The sequence below is a fragment of the Penaeus chinensis genome, chromosome 5 (assembly GCF_019202785.1).
Source record: "Penaeus chinensis breed Huanghai No. 1 chromosome 5, ASM1920278v2, whole genome shotgun sequence".
Taxonomy (NCBI): domain Eukaryota; kingdom Metazoa; phylum Arthropoda; class Malacostraca; order Decapoda; family Penaeidae; genus Penaeus; species Penaeus chinensis.
In genome coordinates, this window is record NC_061823.1 from 12,992,490 (window position 1) to 13,013,875 (window position 21,386).

The following is a 21,386-nucleotide window of genomic DNA, read 5'->3' on the forward strand; positions in this document are numbered from 1 at the left end:
CAGTCATGTGGCCGAGGGTTTATATAGTCCTTGTATGACCTTTATCTCGCGTGCCCATTCGTCGATTTGTATACGGGCGGGTGCGACCTTGAAACCTAACTACTCTAATACCAATCTTTCGAATAAAGCTACTGTGTGATAGATAGGAATGTGTGTATATGTATGCACGCATGAATATATTTATATCCAAATAAATATCCATACATACATATATATGTACATATATATAAATACCCCCTCCCACACACATATCAACATGCAAATATAAATATCTATGTATATATGTATGTATTATATATCATGTATATATATATGTCTATATTTACATATATATGTATAGTACATGTATGTATTATGTATATATATGTATGTATGTATGCACACTGTGCATCACTGTGTATACATATATATGTGATTATATATATGAATATATGCATATATATCTATGTATGTATATCATTCTTTGTGTATATATACATATACATACTTGATATATATGTATATATGAAAATATGTATATATACATATATATCGTTTTTTTTTACATCTATATGTGTGTGCGTGTGTGCATATGTATATCACTGTCTGTGCGCACACACATGAATGTTTGTTTGTATATATATATATATATATACAGTGTATATGTGTGTTTGTATCTCTATGTACACATGTGTGTAGTGATAGCGCCCTTGTCTTGCAATCTTGCTGACCTCTGTTCAATGCCCGTGTCGTCAGGGAATGTTAGCCTCGGCCATTCCTGTGGGCCATTTAGAAGCACAATAAAAAATAAAATTTGACTGAAGACACAAGAGCCTGTCACACTTAACCCTGAATTATTATTATTAATTATATCTATATCTATATCTCTATGTCTCTCTGCCAATATTAATGGGTGTAGATAATGGGATGGACATGATTCGCAGTGAATAATTCTAACATTAAATATAAAGGAATGCGGTAAACCTTAAACTTTGATAAATGGAATGCAACTAACTAGTGATACCATTTCAAGTGGATGTTATTGAATTATCAAGGTTTAGATTCGCTCTAAACAATATTACATTAAGTCCTTACTGTTAATGATAGATTCAGTTTCATGGATGAAGAAAAAGATCAAAGAATTTGCGTACAGCTATCGCACGGGAACATTAACGCTAACCATATAACCTATATATATATATATCTTATATATATATCCTATATATTACCTTAAATATATATGTAATATATATATGTGTGTGTGTAGTGTAGATATATATCATAAACATATTACACTATATATATATATTAATATATATAAACAGACACATCAACACCTACATTCATAATACTATATACTATATATAATTATATACACAACATACGACATTGCATGTATGTATATTTTTCTTTCTTCTTTTAGTGGTCTGTCCGTACAACAATTATTTTTGGCAATTCATGTTTTTATACGACCTCTGTTCTTGTTAATTCACTTAACATGCAGTCTTTTCCAGGGAAATGAGGGCACTATCTAGGATGTTTGCATTAAGATCAAGTAGATTGGTTACCTGTTACTTCCCGAGAGATGGGACCCTTACCTAACTACATCGTGTTGCCAACTGGCTTAGTTTTTTTGTTGAATTGGTGAAAGGTTTTGTGGCATTCAACAGGCAACATAGCATGTAGCATGTACAAGCAACAATGATGTTGCTCTGTTGCCGGCAAATGTTTCCTTGTTGAAAGCACATTCAACATATTTTTGAAAGGTAGTCAAGTCGCATGCTACATGTTGCCGTGTTGCCTTGGTGGATCGCCTTAAGGGAGTTAAGGACAAGGGTGAGGAGGATAAGGGAGGGGGGGAGAAGAGGGTTATTGGTCCAGGATGGTGTGGTAGAAGGGTCGAAGACTCACATGTTCATTATGTATCACATAGGTTACACACGTGAAGGGAATTATGGAGTACCTCGATAACAGAAGGAAGTGCGAAAGAAAGCAGGGAATGATCCAAATACTTTTATTCGTTTTAGCATAGCGTCTTTTATGTATATTATAAATATTATAAATATCACAGATTTTAGTCATCGGTCTACTGGGCTGGCCGTACAGCCTGGTGGGTGCGGGGGCGGAAGCCTGAGCCTCAGCACGTTCACGGGCGGCGTCTTCCTCGGCAGCGAAGGCGATCTGGTCAAGGACGAACTGAGGGATGGGGTGGGGGAACTCGGGAGCAACAGGCAGGTGGGCGCCCTTGGGGCTGGAATCCGTTCTCGTTGGCCACGAACTTGATCTCGATCAGAGAGCCGTCAGGTGCGGTGTAACTGGAACATTCATAGCAGTAAGAATGATATAGCAACTGACATATTTATGCATATATAAGTTCTGATACAGAATCACGTGATACTTTCATATGATCTTAAGAGAGAGTCTTTAGGAGACCTAATCATTACATTCTAGCATGCATAATGACTGGTGAAAAACCTGCATTTTTTCAATGAAATTTGGATTCAAATGTAGATCTATTATAGAGTTTGAATTACTTACGAGTATTGGCCTGCCTTGACGATGGCGCCGTCGGGACCGTCAGGAGAGCCGGACTGGGACATGGAGATTCCGTTGGCAGTCTCCACGTCCAGGTTGTACCTGCCGTCGTCCTCGTGGACGCGATCGTCCCTCAGGATAGGAATGAATTCGATCACCTCAGCGGACTCATCGCGGCTGGAGGCGGCGGGGACGAGATAGGTCGGGGCGGGGGTCTCGTAGGCGTACTGGGGGGCGGCGACGGCCACGGCGGCCATGCAGGCGAGGATCACCTGAAACCGAAGATAAATAGCTGAACTTCATGAATGCGATAAGACGACTACAAACAAGGAGAGATTTGCATTATTAGAAAATGAGTTATTGTCATTATATTACATGTATTTCTGTGAAAGAGAATGGAATCGTTCTCCATAGAATATATATGGAACTGTATCGATATATTGGTTTCGTATGCATGTGTTAGTTTAATGTTGTAGATGTCAAACACGATCATGTCCTGATCACAAATGTAAAGCAATGGAAAAAAAAAAAAAATAGTAAAGGCACTAGACACCCACGACATTCATGTTGGTAGTTAAGTTTGCGACTGATGCTCCGAGTCATGTGGCCGAGAGTTTATATAGTCCTTGTGTGACCTTTATCCCGCGTAACCATTCGTCGGTTTGTGTACGGGTGGGTGTGACCTTGAAACCTAACTACTGTTATACCAATCTTTCAAATAAAACTAGCATGTGCTAGGAATGTGCGTGTATATATGCACACATATGAATATATTTATATAATATATGCATCCATACACATACATATATATACTCACAAACACCTACCCACACACACATATATTAAAACACATTTATATATATATATATTTGTTTGTGTATGTATATCACTGTGAGTGCACATGTATGTATATATGTACATATTTATGTAATTATTACAACTATTATTATTATTATTATTATCAGTATTATATTTACCTGCATATGTATATACATACACATATTCATATATATAGATGCACATACATCACTGCCTATGTGGACATATATATACATATATATGTTTTTATGTATATATGCATGCATATTAGTCTTTGTGTGTATACATATATCTATATATCTATATATGTGATATATATATGTTAATATGTATATATACATATACATATAAATCGTCTTTGTACCTATGTATGTGTGTATGCATATGTATATCATGGTGTGCGTACATACAAATACTCTTCTTTGTGTATATATATACACAGATGTATCTCTATTTGTATACACCATATATGTGTTTACATCTCTAAATTCACACACATCTGCTGTGTGGTGCAGTGATAGCGTTCTGGTCTGGAAATCTTGCTGACCTGCGTTCAATTCTTGCACCGCCAGTGGATGGCAGACTTGGACATTCCTTGCACATAAGGGGGTAGTTAAGTATCACAATAAACAGACAGCCATAATTTGACTGAAGACACAACAGCCTGTCACACCAAACCCGAAATTATTTTATCATTAAATATATTTATACATATTTATCTATCCCTATCAATATGTATGGGTGTCTAATGATGGCAAGATTCGCAGTAAATAATTCTTATCTGTGAATAAAACAATAGACAAGGAAATAGGTAAAACTTGAAACTTTGAGAAACAGAATGTCAACTCACTGGCTTAAACGTTTTCAAGAGGATTTATTGAGCTATGCCAAAGTTTAAGCTGCAAAAATATTTACATTAATTACTTACAGGTTAATGATAGGTTCAGTTTTCCATGATAAAAACAGTTACTGAAATATAGAAAACAAAATATTCTAATAGCCATGTAGGTAGATAATTCAGCAAGGCTGCATTAATGATACTCATTCCCATAATTTTATTATATACGTAACATACTTAAAATTCAAACATATGTATAAGTTTAGATGAAGAAACATTGATATAGTATTCATTTTTGTAATGTGCAGTTTCTTTCATCATATAGGATATTAAACTGGAGATAGAATATAAAGCATGATCCATGGTCATCTGTTTATAGGCGTCAACAGACCATCAATTATGCAAAAACTATTTTTCTTCTTTACTGCAGTCAGTTAATGATTAGAATATATTTCTAGGATAGACTCAGTCATGTGATACATACACTTCACTTAAATGTACAAAACTTCCAAATGTAGAAGAAAAAATATAAGAAAATATAATTAAAGTAGAAACGTACTTCACTCCAAGAGCAATGTGATAAAAGTATGAAATATAGATATAGTATGTCAAACTTTATATTGGCGAAAATAAAATTTTGTGACCTTACTTAGAAAATGTAAATAGATGAATAGATATATGTATATATATACATACACGTGTGTCTGTGTGTAGCGAATGTATAAGTGTCCATCTATAATCATTATGTATCGCATAGGTATACGAACGTGAGGGAAATCTATGAGGTACCTCAGTAACAGAAGGAAATACCTAAGTGAAACAGGAAATGATCCAAATACTTTTATTCGTTTCAGCATAGCGTCGTTTAATGAATATCATAAATATTATAAATATCACAGATTTCAGCCCTCGGTCTACTGAGGCTGGCCGTACAGCCTCGCGGGGACGGGGGCGGAAGCCTGAGCCTCAGCACGTTCACGGGCGGCGTCTTCCTCGGCGGCGAAGGCGATCTGGTCGAGGACGAACTGAGGAATAGGGTGGGGGAACGCGGGGGCAACTGGAAGGTGGGCGCCCTGAGGCTGGAATCCGTTCTCGTTGGCCACGAACTTGATCTCGATCAGAGAGCCATCAGGTGCGGTGTAACTGGAATAATTATAGCAGTAAGAATGATATTGCAACGGATATTTATGCGTGTATGAGTTTTGATACAAAATCACGTGATACTTCTACGAATATGAGCTAAAGTGAGTCTTTAAAAGGCCTAATCATTACATTCTAGTATTTACATGACTGGCAAAAAAATATATAATAATAAAATTTACTTTTTCAATAAAAAGTAAAATCAATTGTGTCGATCTTTTACGGAGGTTGAATTACTTACGAGTATTGGCCTGCCTTGACGATGGCGCCGTCGGGACCGTCAGGAGAGCCGGACTGGGACATGAGATTCCGTTGGCAGTCTCCACGTCCAGGTTGTACCTGCCGTCGTCCTCGTGGACGCGATCGTCCCTCAGGATAGGAATGAATTCGATCACCTCAGCAGACTCATCGCGGCTGGAGGCGGCGGGGACAAGGTAGGTCGGGGCGGGGGTCTCGTAGGCGTACTGGGGGGCGGCGACGGCCACGGCGGCCATGCAGGCGAGGATCACCTGAAACCGAAGATAAATAGCTGAACTTCATACATGCGATAACACGACTACAAACAAGGAGAGTTTTACATTAATAGAAAACTAGTTATTGACATTATATTACATATTTCTGTGAAGGAGAATGGCATCACTCTCCATAAAATATATATGGAACTGTATCGACATGTTGGTTTCATATGTATGTCAGTTTAGTTTTTTATATGTCAAACGCCAGCATTGTCCTGTTCAAAAATATGAATCAATGGAAAATCTTGGCTAATATAACAATGATAATAATAATAATAATAATAAAAAGTGAGACACCCACGGCTTTCATGTTGGTAGTTTAGTTGGCGACTGATGCTCCAGTCATGTGGCCGAGGGTTTATATAGGCCTTGTATGACCTTTATCCCGCGTGCCCATTCGTCGATTTGTATACGGGCGGGTTCGACCTTGAAACCTAACTACTCTAATACCAATCTTTCAAATAAAGCTACTGTGTGATATATAGGAATGTGTGTGTGTGTATATATGCACGCATGAATATATTTATATCCAAATAAGTATCCATACATACATATATATGTACATATATACATAAATACCCCCTCCCACACACATATAAACATGCATATATAAATATGTATGTATTATATATCATGTATATATATGTCTATATTTACACATATATATGAATATTACATGTATGTATAATGTATATATATGTATGTATGTATGCACACTGTGTATCACTGTGTATACATATATGTGTGATTTTTTATATGAATATATACATATATATCTATGTATGTATGTCATTCTTTGTGTATTTATGTATATATCTACGTATACATACTCTATATATATGAAAATATGTATATATACATATATTTAGCGTATTAGTACATCTATATTTGTGTGCGTGTGTGCATATGTATATCACTGTCTGTGCGGACACACATAAGTGTTTGTATGTATATACAGTGTCTATGTGTGTTTGTATCTCTATGCACACATGTGTGCAGTGATAGCGCCCTTGTCTTGCAATCTTGCTGACCTCTGTTCAATGCCCGTGCCGTCAGGGAATGTTAGCCTCGGCCATTCCTGTGGGCCCTTTAGAGGCACAATAAAAAATGTAATTTGACTGAAGTCACACGAGCCTGTCACACTAAACCCTGAATTATTATTATCAATTATATATATCTATATCTCTATATCTCTGCCAATATATATGGGTGTGTGATGATGACATGATTCGCAGTGAATAATTCATAACTATAAATAAAAGGATTGGCAGGTAAAACTTGAAACTTTGAGAAATGGAATGCCAACTCACTAGCTGATACCTTTTCAAGTGGATTTATTGAGATATGCCAAGGTTTAAGATGCCTAAACAATATTTACGTTAAGTCCTTACATGTTAATGATAGATTCAGTTTTCCATGATAATAGAAATAAAGAAAAAATACATATATTCTAATAACCACGTGGGTAGATAATTCAGAAAAGACCATTAGTTTTTCGAAACATGGCTGCATTTATGATTCTCATTTCCATTACTTTATGATTATATTCATGATATACTTAACATTCAAACAAATTTATAAGTTTAGATAAATAAGCATTGATATGAAGTCCTATATTCAAGAATTGCAGTTCCTTTCATCACATTGAATATTAAATTCGAGATGAAATAAAAAGGATAACGTCCTCATTTATTTATGGGCGTCGGTAAACCATCGATTATACAATTTGTTTTTCTTTTCTTTATTGCAGTAAGTTAATGATTAGAATATATTTCTAGAATAAAATCAGTCATATATGATACATTTCATTAAATGCAAAAGAAAAAAAGAATGTAAAGAATATATAATTCAAACAGAATCTTAGTTGACTCAAAGACGATGTGATAAAAGTATAAAATGTAGACTTAGCATGTCAATCTTTCTCTTAGCGGAGAGGAAAATTTTGTTTCACTGTGTAGAAATGTTTTTGAACGGCAATAAGCGGAAAAGCAGGTGACAGGTGATAGTTATATATGTATATGTACATAAACATATGTATGTCCGTGGGCATATATAGACATTTATATGTATTCATACACACACGTGTGTATATGTACAGCGAGTGTATAAATGTCCATCTATGTTCATTATGTATCGCATAGGTATACGAAAGTGAGGGAAATCTATGGAATACCTCAGTAACAGAAGAAGGTACCAAAGTGAAACGGGAACTGATCCAAATACTTTTATTCGTTTTTGCATAGAGTCGTTTAATGAATATCATAAATATTATAAATATCACAGATTTCAGCCATTGGTCTATTGTGGCTTGCCGTACAGCCTCGTGGGTGCGGGGGCGGAAGCCTGAGCCTCAGCACGTTCACGGGCGGCGTCTTCCTCGGCGGCGAAGGCGATCTGGTCGAGGACGAACTGAGGGATGGGGTGGGGGAACTCGGGAGCCACGGGCAGATGGGCGCCTTGGGGCTGGAATCCGTTCTCGTTGGCCACGAACTTGATCTCGATCAGAGAGCCGTCAGGTGCGGTGTAACTGGAACATTCATAGCAGTAAGAATGATATAGCAACTGACATATTTATGCATATATAAGTTCTGATACAGAATCACGTGATACTTTCATATGATCTTAAGAGAGAGTCTTTAGGAGACCTAATCATTACATTCTAGCATGCATAATGACTGTTGAAAAACCTGCATTTTTTCAATGAAATTTGGATTCAAATGTAGATCTATTATAGAGGTTGAATTACTTACGAGTATTGGCCTGCCTTGACGATGGCGCCGTCGGGACCGTCAGGAGAGCCGGACTGGGACATGGAGATTCCGTTGGCAGTCTCCACGTCCAGGTTGTACCTGCCGTCGTCCTCGTGGACGCGATCGTCCCTCAGGATAGGAATGAATTCGATCACCTCAGCGGACTCATCGCGGTTGGAGGCGGCGGGGACGAGGTAGGTCGGGGCGGGGGTCTCGTAGGCGTACTGGGGGGCGGCGACGGCCACGGCGGCCATGCAGGCGAGGATCACCTGAAACCGAAGATAAATAGCTGAACTTCATGAATGCGATAAGACGACTACAAACAAGGAGAGTTTTGCATTATTAGAAAATGAGTTATTGGCATTATATTACATGTATTTCTGTGAAAGAGAATGGAATCGTTCTCCATAGAATATATATGGAACTGTATCGATATATTGGTTTCGTATGCATGTGTTAGTTTAATGTTGTAGATGTCAAACACGATCATGTCCTGATCACAAATGTAAAGCAATGGAAATAAAAAAAATAGTAAAAGCACTAGACACCCACGACATTCATGTTGGTAGTTAAGTTTGCGACTGATGCTCCGAGTCATGTGGCCGAGAGTTTATATAGTCCTTGTGTGACCTTTATCCCGCGTAACCATTCGTCGGTTTGTGTACGGGTGGGTGTGACCTTGAAACCTAACTACTCCTATACCAATCTTTCAAATAAAACTAGCATGTGATAGGAATGTGCGTGTATATATGCACACATATGAGTATATTTATATAATATATGCATCCATACACATACATATATATACTCACAAACACCTACCCACACACACATATATATAAAAACACATTTTTATATATATATATATTTGTGTGTGTATGTATATCACTGTGAGTGCACATGTATGTATATATGTACATATTTATTTAATTATTACAACTATTATTATTATCAGTATTATATTTACCTGCATATGTATATACATACACATATTCATATACATAGATGCACATACACCACTGCCTATGTGGACATATATATACATATATGTTTTTATGTATATATGCACGCATATTAGTCTTTGTGTGTATGCATATATCCATATATCTATATATGTGATATATATATATGTAAATATGTGTATATATACATATACATATTAATCGTCCTTGTACCTATATATGTGTATGCATATGTATATCATGGTGTGCGTACACACACATATACTCTTAATTATTTGTATATATATAAACAGATGTATCTCTATTTATATACACCATATATGTGTTTACATCTCTAAATACACACACACATGTGCTGTGTGGTGCAGTGATAGCGTTCTCGTCTAGAAATCTTGCTGACCTGCGTTCAATTCCCGCACCGCCATAAGGGGGTAGTTAAGAATCACAATAAACAGACAGCCATAATTTGACTGAAGACACAGCCTGTCACACCAAACCCGAAATTATTTTATTATTAAATATATTTAAACATATTTATCTATCCCTATCAATATGTATGGATGTCTAATGATGGCAAGATTCGCAGTAAATAATTCTTATCTGTGAATAAAACAATAGACAGGGAAAAAGGTAAAACTTGAAACTTTGAGAAACAGAATGCCAACTCACTGGCTTAAACGTTTTCAAGAGGATTTATTGAGCTATGCCAAAGTTTAAGCTGCAAAAATATTTACATTAATTACTTACAGGTTAATGATAGGTTCAGTTTTCCATGATAAAAACAGTTACTGAAATATAGAAAACAAAATATTCTAATAGCCATGTAGGTAGATAATTCAGCAAGGCTGCATTAATGATACTCATTCCCATAATTTTATTATATACGTAACATACTTAAAATTCAAACATATGTATAAGTTTAGATGAAGAAACATTGATATAGTATTCATTTTTGTAATGTGCAGTTTCTTTCATCATATAGGATATTATACTGGAGATAGAATATAAAGCATGATCCATGGTCATCTGTTTATAGGCGTCAACAGACCATCAATTATGCAAAAACTATTTTCCTTCTTTACTGGAGTCAGTTAATGATTAGAATATATTTCTAGGATAGACTCAGTCATGTGATACATACACTTCACTTAAATGTACAAAACTTCCAAATGTAGAAGAAAAAATATAAGAAAATATAATTAAAGTAGAAACGTACTTCACTCCAAGAGCAATGTGATAAAAGTATGAAATATAGATATAGTATGACAAACTTTATATTGGCGAAAATAAAATTTTATGACCTTACTTAGAAAATGTAAATAGATGAAAAGATATATGTATATATATACATATATGTGTGTCTGTGTGTAGCGAATGTATAAGTGTCCATCTATAATCATTATGTATCGCATAGGTATACGAACGTGAGGGAAATCTATGAGGTACCTCAGTAACAGAAGGAAATACCAAAGTGAAACAGGAAATGATCCAAATACTTTTATTCGTTTCAGCATAGCGTCGTTTAATGAATATCATAAATATTATAAATATCACAGATTTCAGCCATCGGTCTATTGAGGCTGGCCGTACAGCCTGGTGGGTGCGGGGGCGGAAGCCTGAGCCTCAGCACGTTCACGGGCGGCGTCTTCCTCGGCGGCGAAGGCGATCTGGTCGAGGACGAACTGAGGGATGGGGTGGGGGAACGCGGGGGCAACTGGAAGGTGGGCGCCCTGAGGCTGGAATCCGTTCTCGTTGGCCACGAACTTGATCTCGATCAGAGAGCCGTCAGGTGCGGTGTAACTGGAATAATTATAGCAGTAAGAATGATATTGCAACGGATATTTATGCGTGTATAAGTTCTGATACAGAATCACGTGATACTTTCATATGATCTTAAGAGAGAGTCTTTAGGAGACCTAATCATTACATTCTAGCATGCATAATGACTGTTGAAAAACCTGCATTTTTTCAATGAAATTTGGATTCAAATGTAGATCTATTATAGAGGTTGAATTACTTACGAGTATTGGCCTGCCTTGACGATGGCGCCGTCGGGACCGTCAGGAGAGCCGGACTGGGACATGGAGATTCCGTTAGCAGTCTCCACGTCCAGGTTGTACCTGCCGTCGTCCTCGTGGACGCGATCGTCCCTCAGGATAGGAATGAATTCGATCACCTCAGCGGACTCATCGCGGTTGGAGGCGGCGGGGACGAGGTAGGTCGGGGCGGGGGTCTCGTAGGCGTACTGGGGGGCGGCGACGGCCACGGCGGCCATGCAGGCGAGGATCACCTGAAACCGAAGATAAATAGCTGAACTTCATGAATGCGATAAGACGACTACAAACAAGGAGAGTTTTGCATTATTAGAAAATGAGTAATTGGCATTATATTACATGTATTTCTGTGAAAGAGAATGGAATCGTTCTCCATAGAATATATATGGAACTGTATCGATATATTGGTTTCGTATGCATGTGTTAGTTTAATGTTGTAAATGTCAAACACGATCATGTCCTGATCACAAATGTAAAGCAATGGAAATATAAAAATAGTAAAAGCACTAGACACCCACGACATTCATGTTGGTAGTTTAGTTTGCGACTGATGCTCCGAGTCATGTGGCCGAGAGTTTATATAGTCCTTGTGTGACCTTTATCCCGCGTAACCATTCGTCGGTTTGTGTACGAGTGGGTGTGACCTTGAAACCTAACTACTCCTATACCAATCTTTCAAATAAAACTAGCATGTGATAGGAATGTGCGTGTATATATGCACACATATGAAAATATTTATATAATATATGCATCCATACACATACATATATATACTCACAAACACCTACCCACACACACATATATAAAAACACATTTATATATATATATATATATATATTTGTGTGTGTATGTATATCACTGTAAGTGCACATGTATGTATATATGTACATATTTATTTAATTATTACAACTATTATTATTATTATCATTATTATATTTACCTGCATATGTATATACATACACATATTCATATACATAGATGTACATACACAACTGCCTATGTGGACATATATATGCATATATATGTTTTTATGTATATATGCACCCATATTAGTCTGTGTGTATGCATATATCCATATATCTATATATGTGATATATATATGTAAATATGTATATATATATATATATATATATACATAAACATATAAATCGTCCTTGTACCTATATATGTGTGTATGTATATGTATATCATGGTGTGCGTACACACACATATACTCTTAATTATTTGTATATATACACAGATGTATCTCTATTTATATACACCATATATGTGTTTACATCTCTAAATACACACACATGTGCTGTGTGGTGCAGTTATAGCGTTCTCGTCTAGAAATCTTGCTGACCTGCGTTCAATTCTCGCACCGCCAGTGGGTGGCATACTCGGACATTCCTTGCACATAAGGGGCTAGTTAAGTATCACAATAAACAGACAGCCATAATTTGACTAAAGACAGCCTGTCACACCAAACCCGAAATTATTTTATTATTAAATATATTTATACATATTTATCTATCCCTATCAATATGTATGGGTGTCTAATGATGGCAAGATTCGCAGTAAATAATTCTTATCTGTGAATAAAACAATAGACAGGGAAAAAGGTAAAACTTGAAACTTTGAGAAACAGAATGCCAACTCACTGGCTTAAACGTTTTCAAGAGGATTTATTGAGCTATGCCAAAGTTTAAGCTGCAAAAATATTTACATTAATTACTTACAGGTTAATGATAGGTTCAGTTTTCCATGATAAAAACAGTTACTGAAATATAGAAAACAAAATATTCTAATAGCCAAGTAGGTAGATAATTCAGCAAGGCTGCATTAATGATACTCATTCCCATAGTTTTATTATATACGTAACATACTTAAAATTCAAACATATGTATAAGTTTAGATGAAGAAACATTGATATAGTATTCATTTTTGTAATGTGCAGTTTCTTTCATCATATAGGATATTAAACTGGATATAGAATATAAAGCATGATCCATGGTCATCTGTTTATAGGCGTCAACAGACCATCAATTATGCAAAAACTATTTTTGTTCTTTACTGCAGTCAGTTAATGATTAGAATATATTTCTAGGATAGACTCAGTCATGTGATACATACACTTCACTTAAATGTACAAAGCTTCCAAATGTAGAAGAAAAATATAAGAGCAATGTGATAAAAGTATGAAATATAGATATAGTATGTCAAACTTTCTATTGGCGAAAATAAAATTTTGTGACCTTAATTAGAAAATGTAAATAGATGAATATATATATGTATATATATACATACACGTGTGTCTGTGTGTAGCGAATGTATAAGTGTCCATCTATAATCATTATGTATCGCATGGGTATACGAACGTGAGGGAAATCTATGAGGTACCTCAGTAACAGAAGGAAATACCAAAGTGAAACAGGAAATGATCCAAATACTTTTATTCGTTTCAGCATTGCGTCGTTTAATGAATATCATAAATATTATAAATATCACAGATTTCAGCCATGGGTCTATTGAGGCTGGCCGTACAGCCTCGCGGGGACGGGGGCGGAAGCCTGAGCCTCAGCACGTTCACGGGCGGCGTCTTCCTCGGCGGCGAAGGCGATCTGGTCGAGGACGAACTGAGGGATGGGGTGGGGGAACGCGGGGGCAACTGGAAGGTGGGCGCCCTGAGGCTGGAATCCGTTCTCGTTGGCCACGAACTTGATCTCGATCAGAGAGCCGTCAGGTGCGGTGTAACTGGAATATTTATAGCAGGAAAGATATAGCAACTGACATTTATGTGTATGAGTTCTGATACAAAATCACATATTTCTTCGAACATGATCTAAAACGTGCGTTTCCATAGCATTTACTATGGCTTGTTCATCATCTGTAAGAATATTAAAATAACGGCATGTAGTCAATGAAAATTGATGTCAAATGTATCAGCCCCCTGCAGAAGATGATTTACTCACGAGTATTGGCCTGCTTTGACGATGGCACCATCGGGACCGTCAGGAGAGCCGGACTGGGACATGGAGATTCCGTTGGCAGTCTCCACGTCCAGGTTGTACCTTCCGTCGTCCTCGTGGACGCGATCGTCTCTCAGGATAGGAATGAATTCGATCACCTCAGCGGACTCATCGCGGCTGGAGGCGGCGGGGACGAGGTAGGTCGGGGCGGGGGTCTCGTAGGCGTACTGGGGGGCGGCGACGGCCACGGCGGCCACGCAGGCGAGGATCACCTGAAACCAAAAACATTTCGGATTATGTTTCATTGATATTCAATATTTAAATACAACAAATACAAACATTAATAAACAAATTAAAAAAAAAGTATTTTTGCATACAATATATGAACATGTATTATAGACTGTTCATATAACTGTGTGTTTGTTTGTATTTAATGTGTGTGTTTGTGTATACAACTATCTGTGCATCTATGACATATGTGTATGTATATGTACATGTATGTTTATATATGTATATATAAATTTGCATATGTATACATACTCATGACTAGTCATACATCTATGTATATATATGTATTTGCATGTGTGTATGTACGTGCCTGTGTTTACGTGTGTAATTATATGTATAATATTTGTGTGTATATATTGACATATACACATATTTTGTGTATGTGTGTGTACACATATATACATATATGTAAACTCCTTATATATACATATATGTAAATATATATATATATATGTATATTTGTATGTATGGAGGCATACATATATAATACGTACAGTATATATGTATATATATATATATATGTATACATACACGCACACATATATATGTACATACATATATGGAATATTTCTTTCCACATATATACTGTATATGTATTATAGTAGCAAATTAAGTGTAAAAACTACAGCTACAAATTCAATTTGGCCGCGTACAACATCCACAGACACTCACGAATTTCATCTCGGTAGATTCACTAGAGGACTGATGCTCCCAATCGAACCGTTGAGGGTTTATATAGCCCTGAACTGGCCTTTATCCCTCCTGGGCCTTCGTCCATTAACACTGTCGGGGGGGAGGGGCTGACCTTGGTACGAAAACCCGTACCCTTCACTACCACTGTCACTTCCGTTTCCCTTCGCCCGGCGTCTCTGAAGACCGGTCGACAGGAACTACGCGCAGACCTTTTCAGGATTTTTTATCCTTCTGTGAATAGGTGTGTGTGTGACTCTGTTATTATGGGTGCTCATCCGTTAACCTTTTACGTTTATTCTCATTTTAGCTTTCATTTGTTTATAACACACTCACAAACATAAATACGCATACACACACGCAAACAAATGCGCACGAACACGCACGCAATTATAGACACACACATATATGTATGTACATATATATGTATATGTATATACATGTATATATATATATATATATATATATATATATATGCGTGTGTGTATAAATATGTGTATGTATGTATATATACACACATGCACGCACACACACACATATATATATACACACAGATAAATGCATATATATATATATATATATATATATATGTTTGTATGATTATATAAATCAATACATATAATTACATACACACACGTAAATGCAAACACAACTATATGTGTCTGAGTGTGTTTGAATATTTATACGATTGTGCCAATATCAACGTGTTTCAGCCTGTAAGTAAATCGTCTAGATGTGTGAGTCGTCAAAATAATCTCCGATCAGATACGAAAGTCATCCTTGTTATCTCTCTAAACCGAGCAAGTTAAACATGACGTATTTTTTTCAGAGCGGGTGCATTTAGTAATATTTTTAAATCTCTTTTATACAACATTTAGATAATTCTGTACACTCGTGTGTGCAAACACGTAGATCTCTTTCTTTCTCTTTGTCATCCGCTCCCCGCCTCTCTCTCTCTCATCTCTCTCTCTCTCTCTCTCTCTCTCTCTCTCTCTCTCTCTCTCTCTCTCTCTCTCTCTCTCTCTCTCTCTCTCTCTCTTTCTTTTTATTGCTCTCTCTTTTGCTCTCTCTCTATGCATTTATCTATCTATCGATTTATCTATCTCCATTTCCCCCCCCCCCCACCTCTCTCTCTATCTGTCTATCTATCTATCTATCTCCTCTCTCTCTCCTCTCTTTCTCTCTCTCTCTCTCTTTATATATATATATATATATATATATATATATATTCAATTATATTCATATATGTATGTGTGTGTAATCTCATCTGTGTATCTATCTCCGTTCCACCCTCTCTCTCTCTCTCTCTCTCTCTCTCTCTCTCTCTCTCTCTCTCTCTCTCTCTCTCTCTCTCTCTCTCCTCTCCTCTTTCTCCTCTCTCTCTCTCTTTCTCTCTCTCTCTCTCTCTATCTATCTATCTATCTATTTCCTTTTTCTCTCTCTCTCTCTCTCGCTCTCTCTTCCCTCCCCCATCTCTCTCTCTCTCTATCTCTCTCTCTCTCTTCCCTCCCCCATTTATCTCTCTCTCTCTCTCCATATATATATATTAATATATATATATATATATATTCATATATATTCTATATGTGTGTGTGTGATCTCTCCCCCCCCCCCTCTCTCTCTCCCTCTTGCTCTCTCTCCTTCTTGCTCTCTCTCACTCTCTCTCTTGCTCTCTCTCTCTCCTCTCTCCCTCTCTCACTCTCTCTTTCTCTTCCGTCCCCCCTCCCCGCACCCCTCCCTCTCTCTCTCTCTCTCTCTCTCTCTCTCTCTCTCTCTCTCTCTCTCTCTCTCTCTCTCTCTCTCTCTCTCTTCCCCCCCTCCCCCCTCTTTCTCTCACTCTCTCTCTCTCTCTGATCTCTCTCTCTCTCTCTGATCTTTCTCTCTCACTCTCTCTCTCCTCTCCTCTCTCTTTCTTTATAAATATTTTTATGCAAATATATATACATATATATAAATACACATAATTTGCATATGTGTATACATATAGGTATAAAAGTCTCACACATAGGTATGCATATACACAGGCACACCGTGTGTATGCATACCTATGTGTGAGACTTTTATGCCTATATGTATACACATATGCAAATTATATAAGAGAAGTTTCTCATGCTGTGTGTATGCATATACATACATATGCATGCACATACACATATCTACACATCCGTGTGTGCATGGGCATTTTCTTATATATATATATATATATATATATATACATATATATATATTGTGTGTATATATATACATATATATATTGTGTGTATATATATACGCACATATAGGTATATAAATCTCACACGCAGAAACCCACACACATACTTACTCACACACATATACGCATAAACACACACAAACACATACACAAACACACACATATACATATATATGTGTGTGTGTGTAGGTGTGGGTGTAAGTATGTGTGTGGGTTTGTGCGTGTGTACATATATTTATATATATACACATGTGTGTATGCATATATATATATGTGCACATATTTATGTGTATATATATACTATATACATATAGATATATATGTATATAGTACAAATATATAGATATGTATATATATATATATATGTATGTACATATATATATGAGTGTATGTGTGTCTGTGTGTGTGTGAGGATATATATATACATGTGTATATATATACAATGTACATACATATATACAAATATAGATGTATGTATGTGATATATCTATACATATATATGTATATATGTATATATACATATATATGTATATATATATGTATATATAGTGTGTATATATATGTGTGTATATAGATTGTATATATGTATATATATTGTGTATATATATGTATATATATTGTATATATATGTATATATATTGTATATATATGTATATATATTGTATGTATATATATATGTGTGTGTGTATATATATTGTATGTATATTATATATATGTATACATATTTATATGCATATATATATATATATATATATATATATATATGTACACACACACACACACACACACACACACACACACACACATAAATATATTAATATATACACAAACACACACATACATATATGTTTACAAATATTTATAGACACACACACACCTACATACATATATGTTTACAAATATTTATAGACACACACACACACCCACACACCGTATATATATATATATATATATATATATATATATATATGCACACGTGTGTGTGTGTGTGTGTGTGTGTGTGTGTGTGTGTGTGTGTGTGTGTGTTTATATATGCATTCTTATATATATTAATATGTATATGTATATATATACATACATATGCAAATGTGTAAATAGTTTTATATACATATATATATGAATATATAAACATATAGATACATGTATATATGTATGTATGTATGTATTTGTATATATATATACTCATCTCTTTCTATGAATATACACACATCAGTTCTTTAAAAAGTAGCTTTACTCTCACCCAACTTCGCCTCACGACCGTCCTTGAGCAATGGTTTCGGTGAGCGTAGTGACCCCCATCCCGAGGCAGGAGGGTAGGCTATGCTATTTTCTGGGGTCGTATATTTATGTATATAGATAGATAGATAGATAGATAGATTGATAGGTCGATAGATAGATAAATAGATAGGTAAGTAGGTAGGTAAATAGATAGATATGTGTATATATACTAGTATATATAGATATAGATATATGTGTGTGTGTGTATGTATATATATACATATATATACACATATATACATGTATATATCATATATATGTATATATACGCATACACACATACATATTTATAATATATGTAAGTGTGTGTGTGTGTGTGTGTGTGTGCATTTGTGTGTGTCTGTATTGTATATATATAGGTGTATTTATATATCTATGTATAAACACACACAGATACACACACACACACACATATATATGTGTGTGTGTGTGTGTTTATACATACAAATAATGATATGCCTATATATATACAATACATACATACACACACACACGCCCACACACACACACACATATACATATGTATATGTGTGTGAGTGTGTGTGTGTGTGTGTGTGTGTGTGTGTGTGTGTGTGTGTGTGTGTGTGCATATATATACATATGTTTACACACATACATATATATATCTACATACATATATATATATATATATATATATATATATATATATATAAAGTCCAGAATAGGATTAGGGATATTACTAAACGTTACATGAATCAACGTTTTCCTGTAATCTAACTTTCACTCATGGGAAGTGGTTGGTTGAACCTCCTCCCTCTCATGACTATAACAGGTGTATCATTCGGAATATAAATTGGTTATTTAGAGATTTAGTAACATCAGATATCACGTTGATGTATTTTCTAACATGACCAATCTGTGAAGAAAAGAAAGTATTATAAACGTAAGAGTTAAATGTTATAGGGAAGCGGGTAGATTGATTGATGAATAATTAAACATAGATGTATATAATTCACACATCTATTGTATATATTGTCATATACCTACATTAATACCAGTCAATGCAAAAGCCAATATTTTAATTTAATGTAATTTAATCAATAGTCTTAACGGTTTTTTGTGTATGATTATACAGTTCATAGTTCCCCTTTTAAGCAAACTTTAACTAAGTCCGTATAGTTTCATGATTAACGCAAACCTTAACGATGCCTGTACTATTAAGTATCTCTAATATCTTTTCCGTATAATTTCCCCATGAATTACGCAAGGCTCAAATAGGCGTAAGATAAACCCTTTCTAACAATTTCTCCGAACTTCAATAGGAAAAGTATAAGACCTTGTTTCCCAGAAGCTCCTGAGTAGCAAGGACCTATGGAACCGTGATGCAACTATTGACAATGTTCATAGGATGACTTGCTGTTAAACCCGTTCCTCCCCGAAAAGTTCAAGATCAACAGAAAAGGTGAATATGAAGCATTTTTCATTTTGAGTTTATTTTCCCTTATTTCGTCGCATGGTTTGAGAAATGGGTGTTGTGTGGGTTTGAAGGGTGAATTAACATGAGTACCATTCGGGTATTTAACTAATGTTTAGTATGGTCGTTTACTGTGTGTGCGTACAGTTGTGATTTCTTCTTCTTGTTTTTTAATTTGTTTTTTGGTTAATTAGCGTGTTGATTTACTGCATTAGTAATGTGATACATTGTGTCTGATAGGAAGATACATATCGTACGCAATTCGTGCGCGGGTAACTAGTATTTATTTAGGGTGGATTCTGGGTACTGAACTTATGAATTTATTATACATGTAACGTGATATATAGTGAGAAAATGATACGTAGCGTGTGTAATTAATGTATGAATAAATAGTATTTTGGTAGGCAAAGGTATGGCTATCTAGCATATGAATCTATCGTAGGTGTTGCGTAGTATTCAGAGTTTGAAGGTAATGTGTAATTTGCGTAGTTAATGTTTGGATAAGTGGTATGAAGTGTGCTCATCTTCAGACATTTCCGCTCTAAGACTTTCTCTCTCGTTTGTTCTTTTTTTACATGAAAATGTAAGCACGTATTAGGCCATTGGTGGGGAGGAACAACTTTTTATGGTTGGTGCTCTCATCTTACTGTATAACTGTCCGTGTTTTTGTACAATGGGAGGGCTGTAGACGTAGTGGATGCACAGTATGCTGTATGTAAAAAAGATGTATTTATTTATATTTTTTTCTTGTATATCCATCTATTCATAGACACATTTACATTTGTGTATATTGTATATATGTACACACAAACACACACACATACATGTGTGTATTTACATAGTTATATATATATATATATTGTATAAAATCATGTATGTATACACAGACAAATATGCTTCCCCCTCCCACACACACACAAACACACATATACACACGCAC

General features: G+C 35.7%; 3 protein-coding genes and 1 pseudogene across 3 annotated transcripts; all 4 read right to left on the reverse strand.

The window, feature by feature from the left end:
- Window positions 1-4,998: 4,998 nt before the first annotated feature.
- Window positions 4,999-6,145, reverse strand: LOC125025879 (annotated as a pseudogene).
- A 1,892-nt stretch (window positions 6,146-8,037) lies between these two features.
- Window positions 8,038-8,865, reverse strand: LOC125025880 (endocuticle structural glycoprotein SgAbd-8-like). Its single transcript, XM_047614178.1, has 2 exons — window positions 8,577-8,865; window positions 8,038-8,353 (listed from the first exon to the last, which is right to left on the reverse strand). Exons 1-2 carry the CDS (start codon window positions 8,828-8,830, stop codon window positions 8,125-8,127), a joined length of 483 nt encoding a protein of 160 aa, XP_047470134.1. The 5' UTR covers window positions 8,831-8,865; the 3' UTR covers window positions 8,038-8,124.
- Window positions 8,866-11,022: 2,157 nt separating this feature from the next.
- LOC125025881 (endocuticle structural glycoprotein SgAbd-8-like) lies at window positions 11,023-11,842 on the reverse strand. The gene is made up of 2 exons (XM_047614179.1): window positions 11,560-11,842; window positions 11,023-11,338 (listed from the first exon to the last, which is right to left on the reverse strand). Exons 1-2 carry the CDS (start codon window positions 11,811-11,813, stop codon window positions 11,110-11,112), a joined length of 483 nt encoding a protein of 160 aa, XP_047470135.1. The 5' UTR covers window positions 11,814-11,842; the 3' UTR covers window positions 11,023-11,109.
- A 2,170-nt stretch (window positions 11,843-14,012) lies between these two features.
- Window positions 14,013-15,532, reverse strand: LOC125025953 (cuticle protein CP14.6-like). Its single transcript, XM_047614311.1, has 3 exons — window positions 15,504-15,532; window positions 14,547-14,815; window positions 14,013-14,328 (listed from the first exon to the last, which is right to left on the reverse strand). Exons 1-3 carry the CDS (start codon window positions 15,510-15,512, stop codon window positions 14,100-14,102), a joined length of 507 nt encoding a protein of 168 aa, XP_047470267.1. The 5' UTR covers window positions 15,513-15,532; the 3' UTR covers window positions 14,013-14,099.
- Between the last annotated feature and the right edge of the window lie 5,854 nt (window positions 15,533-21,386).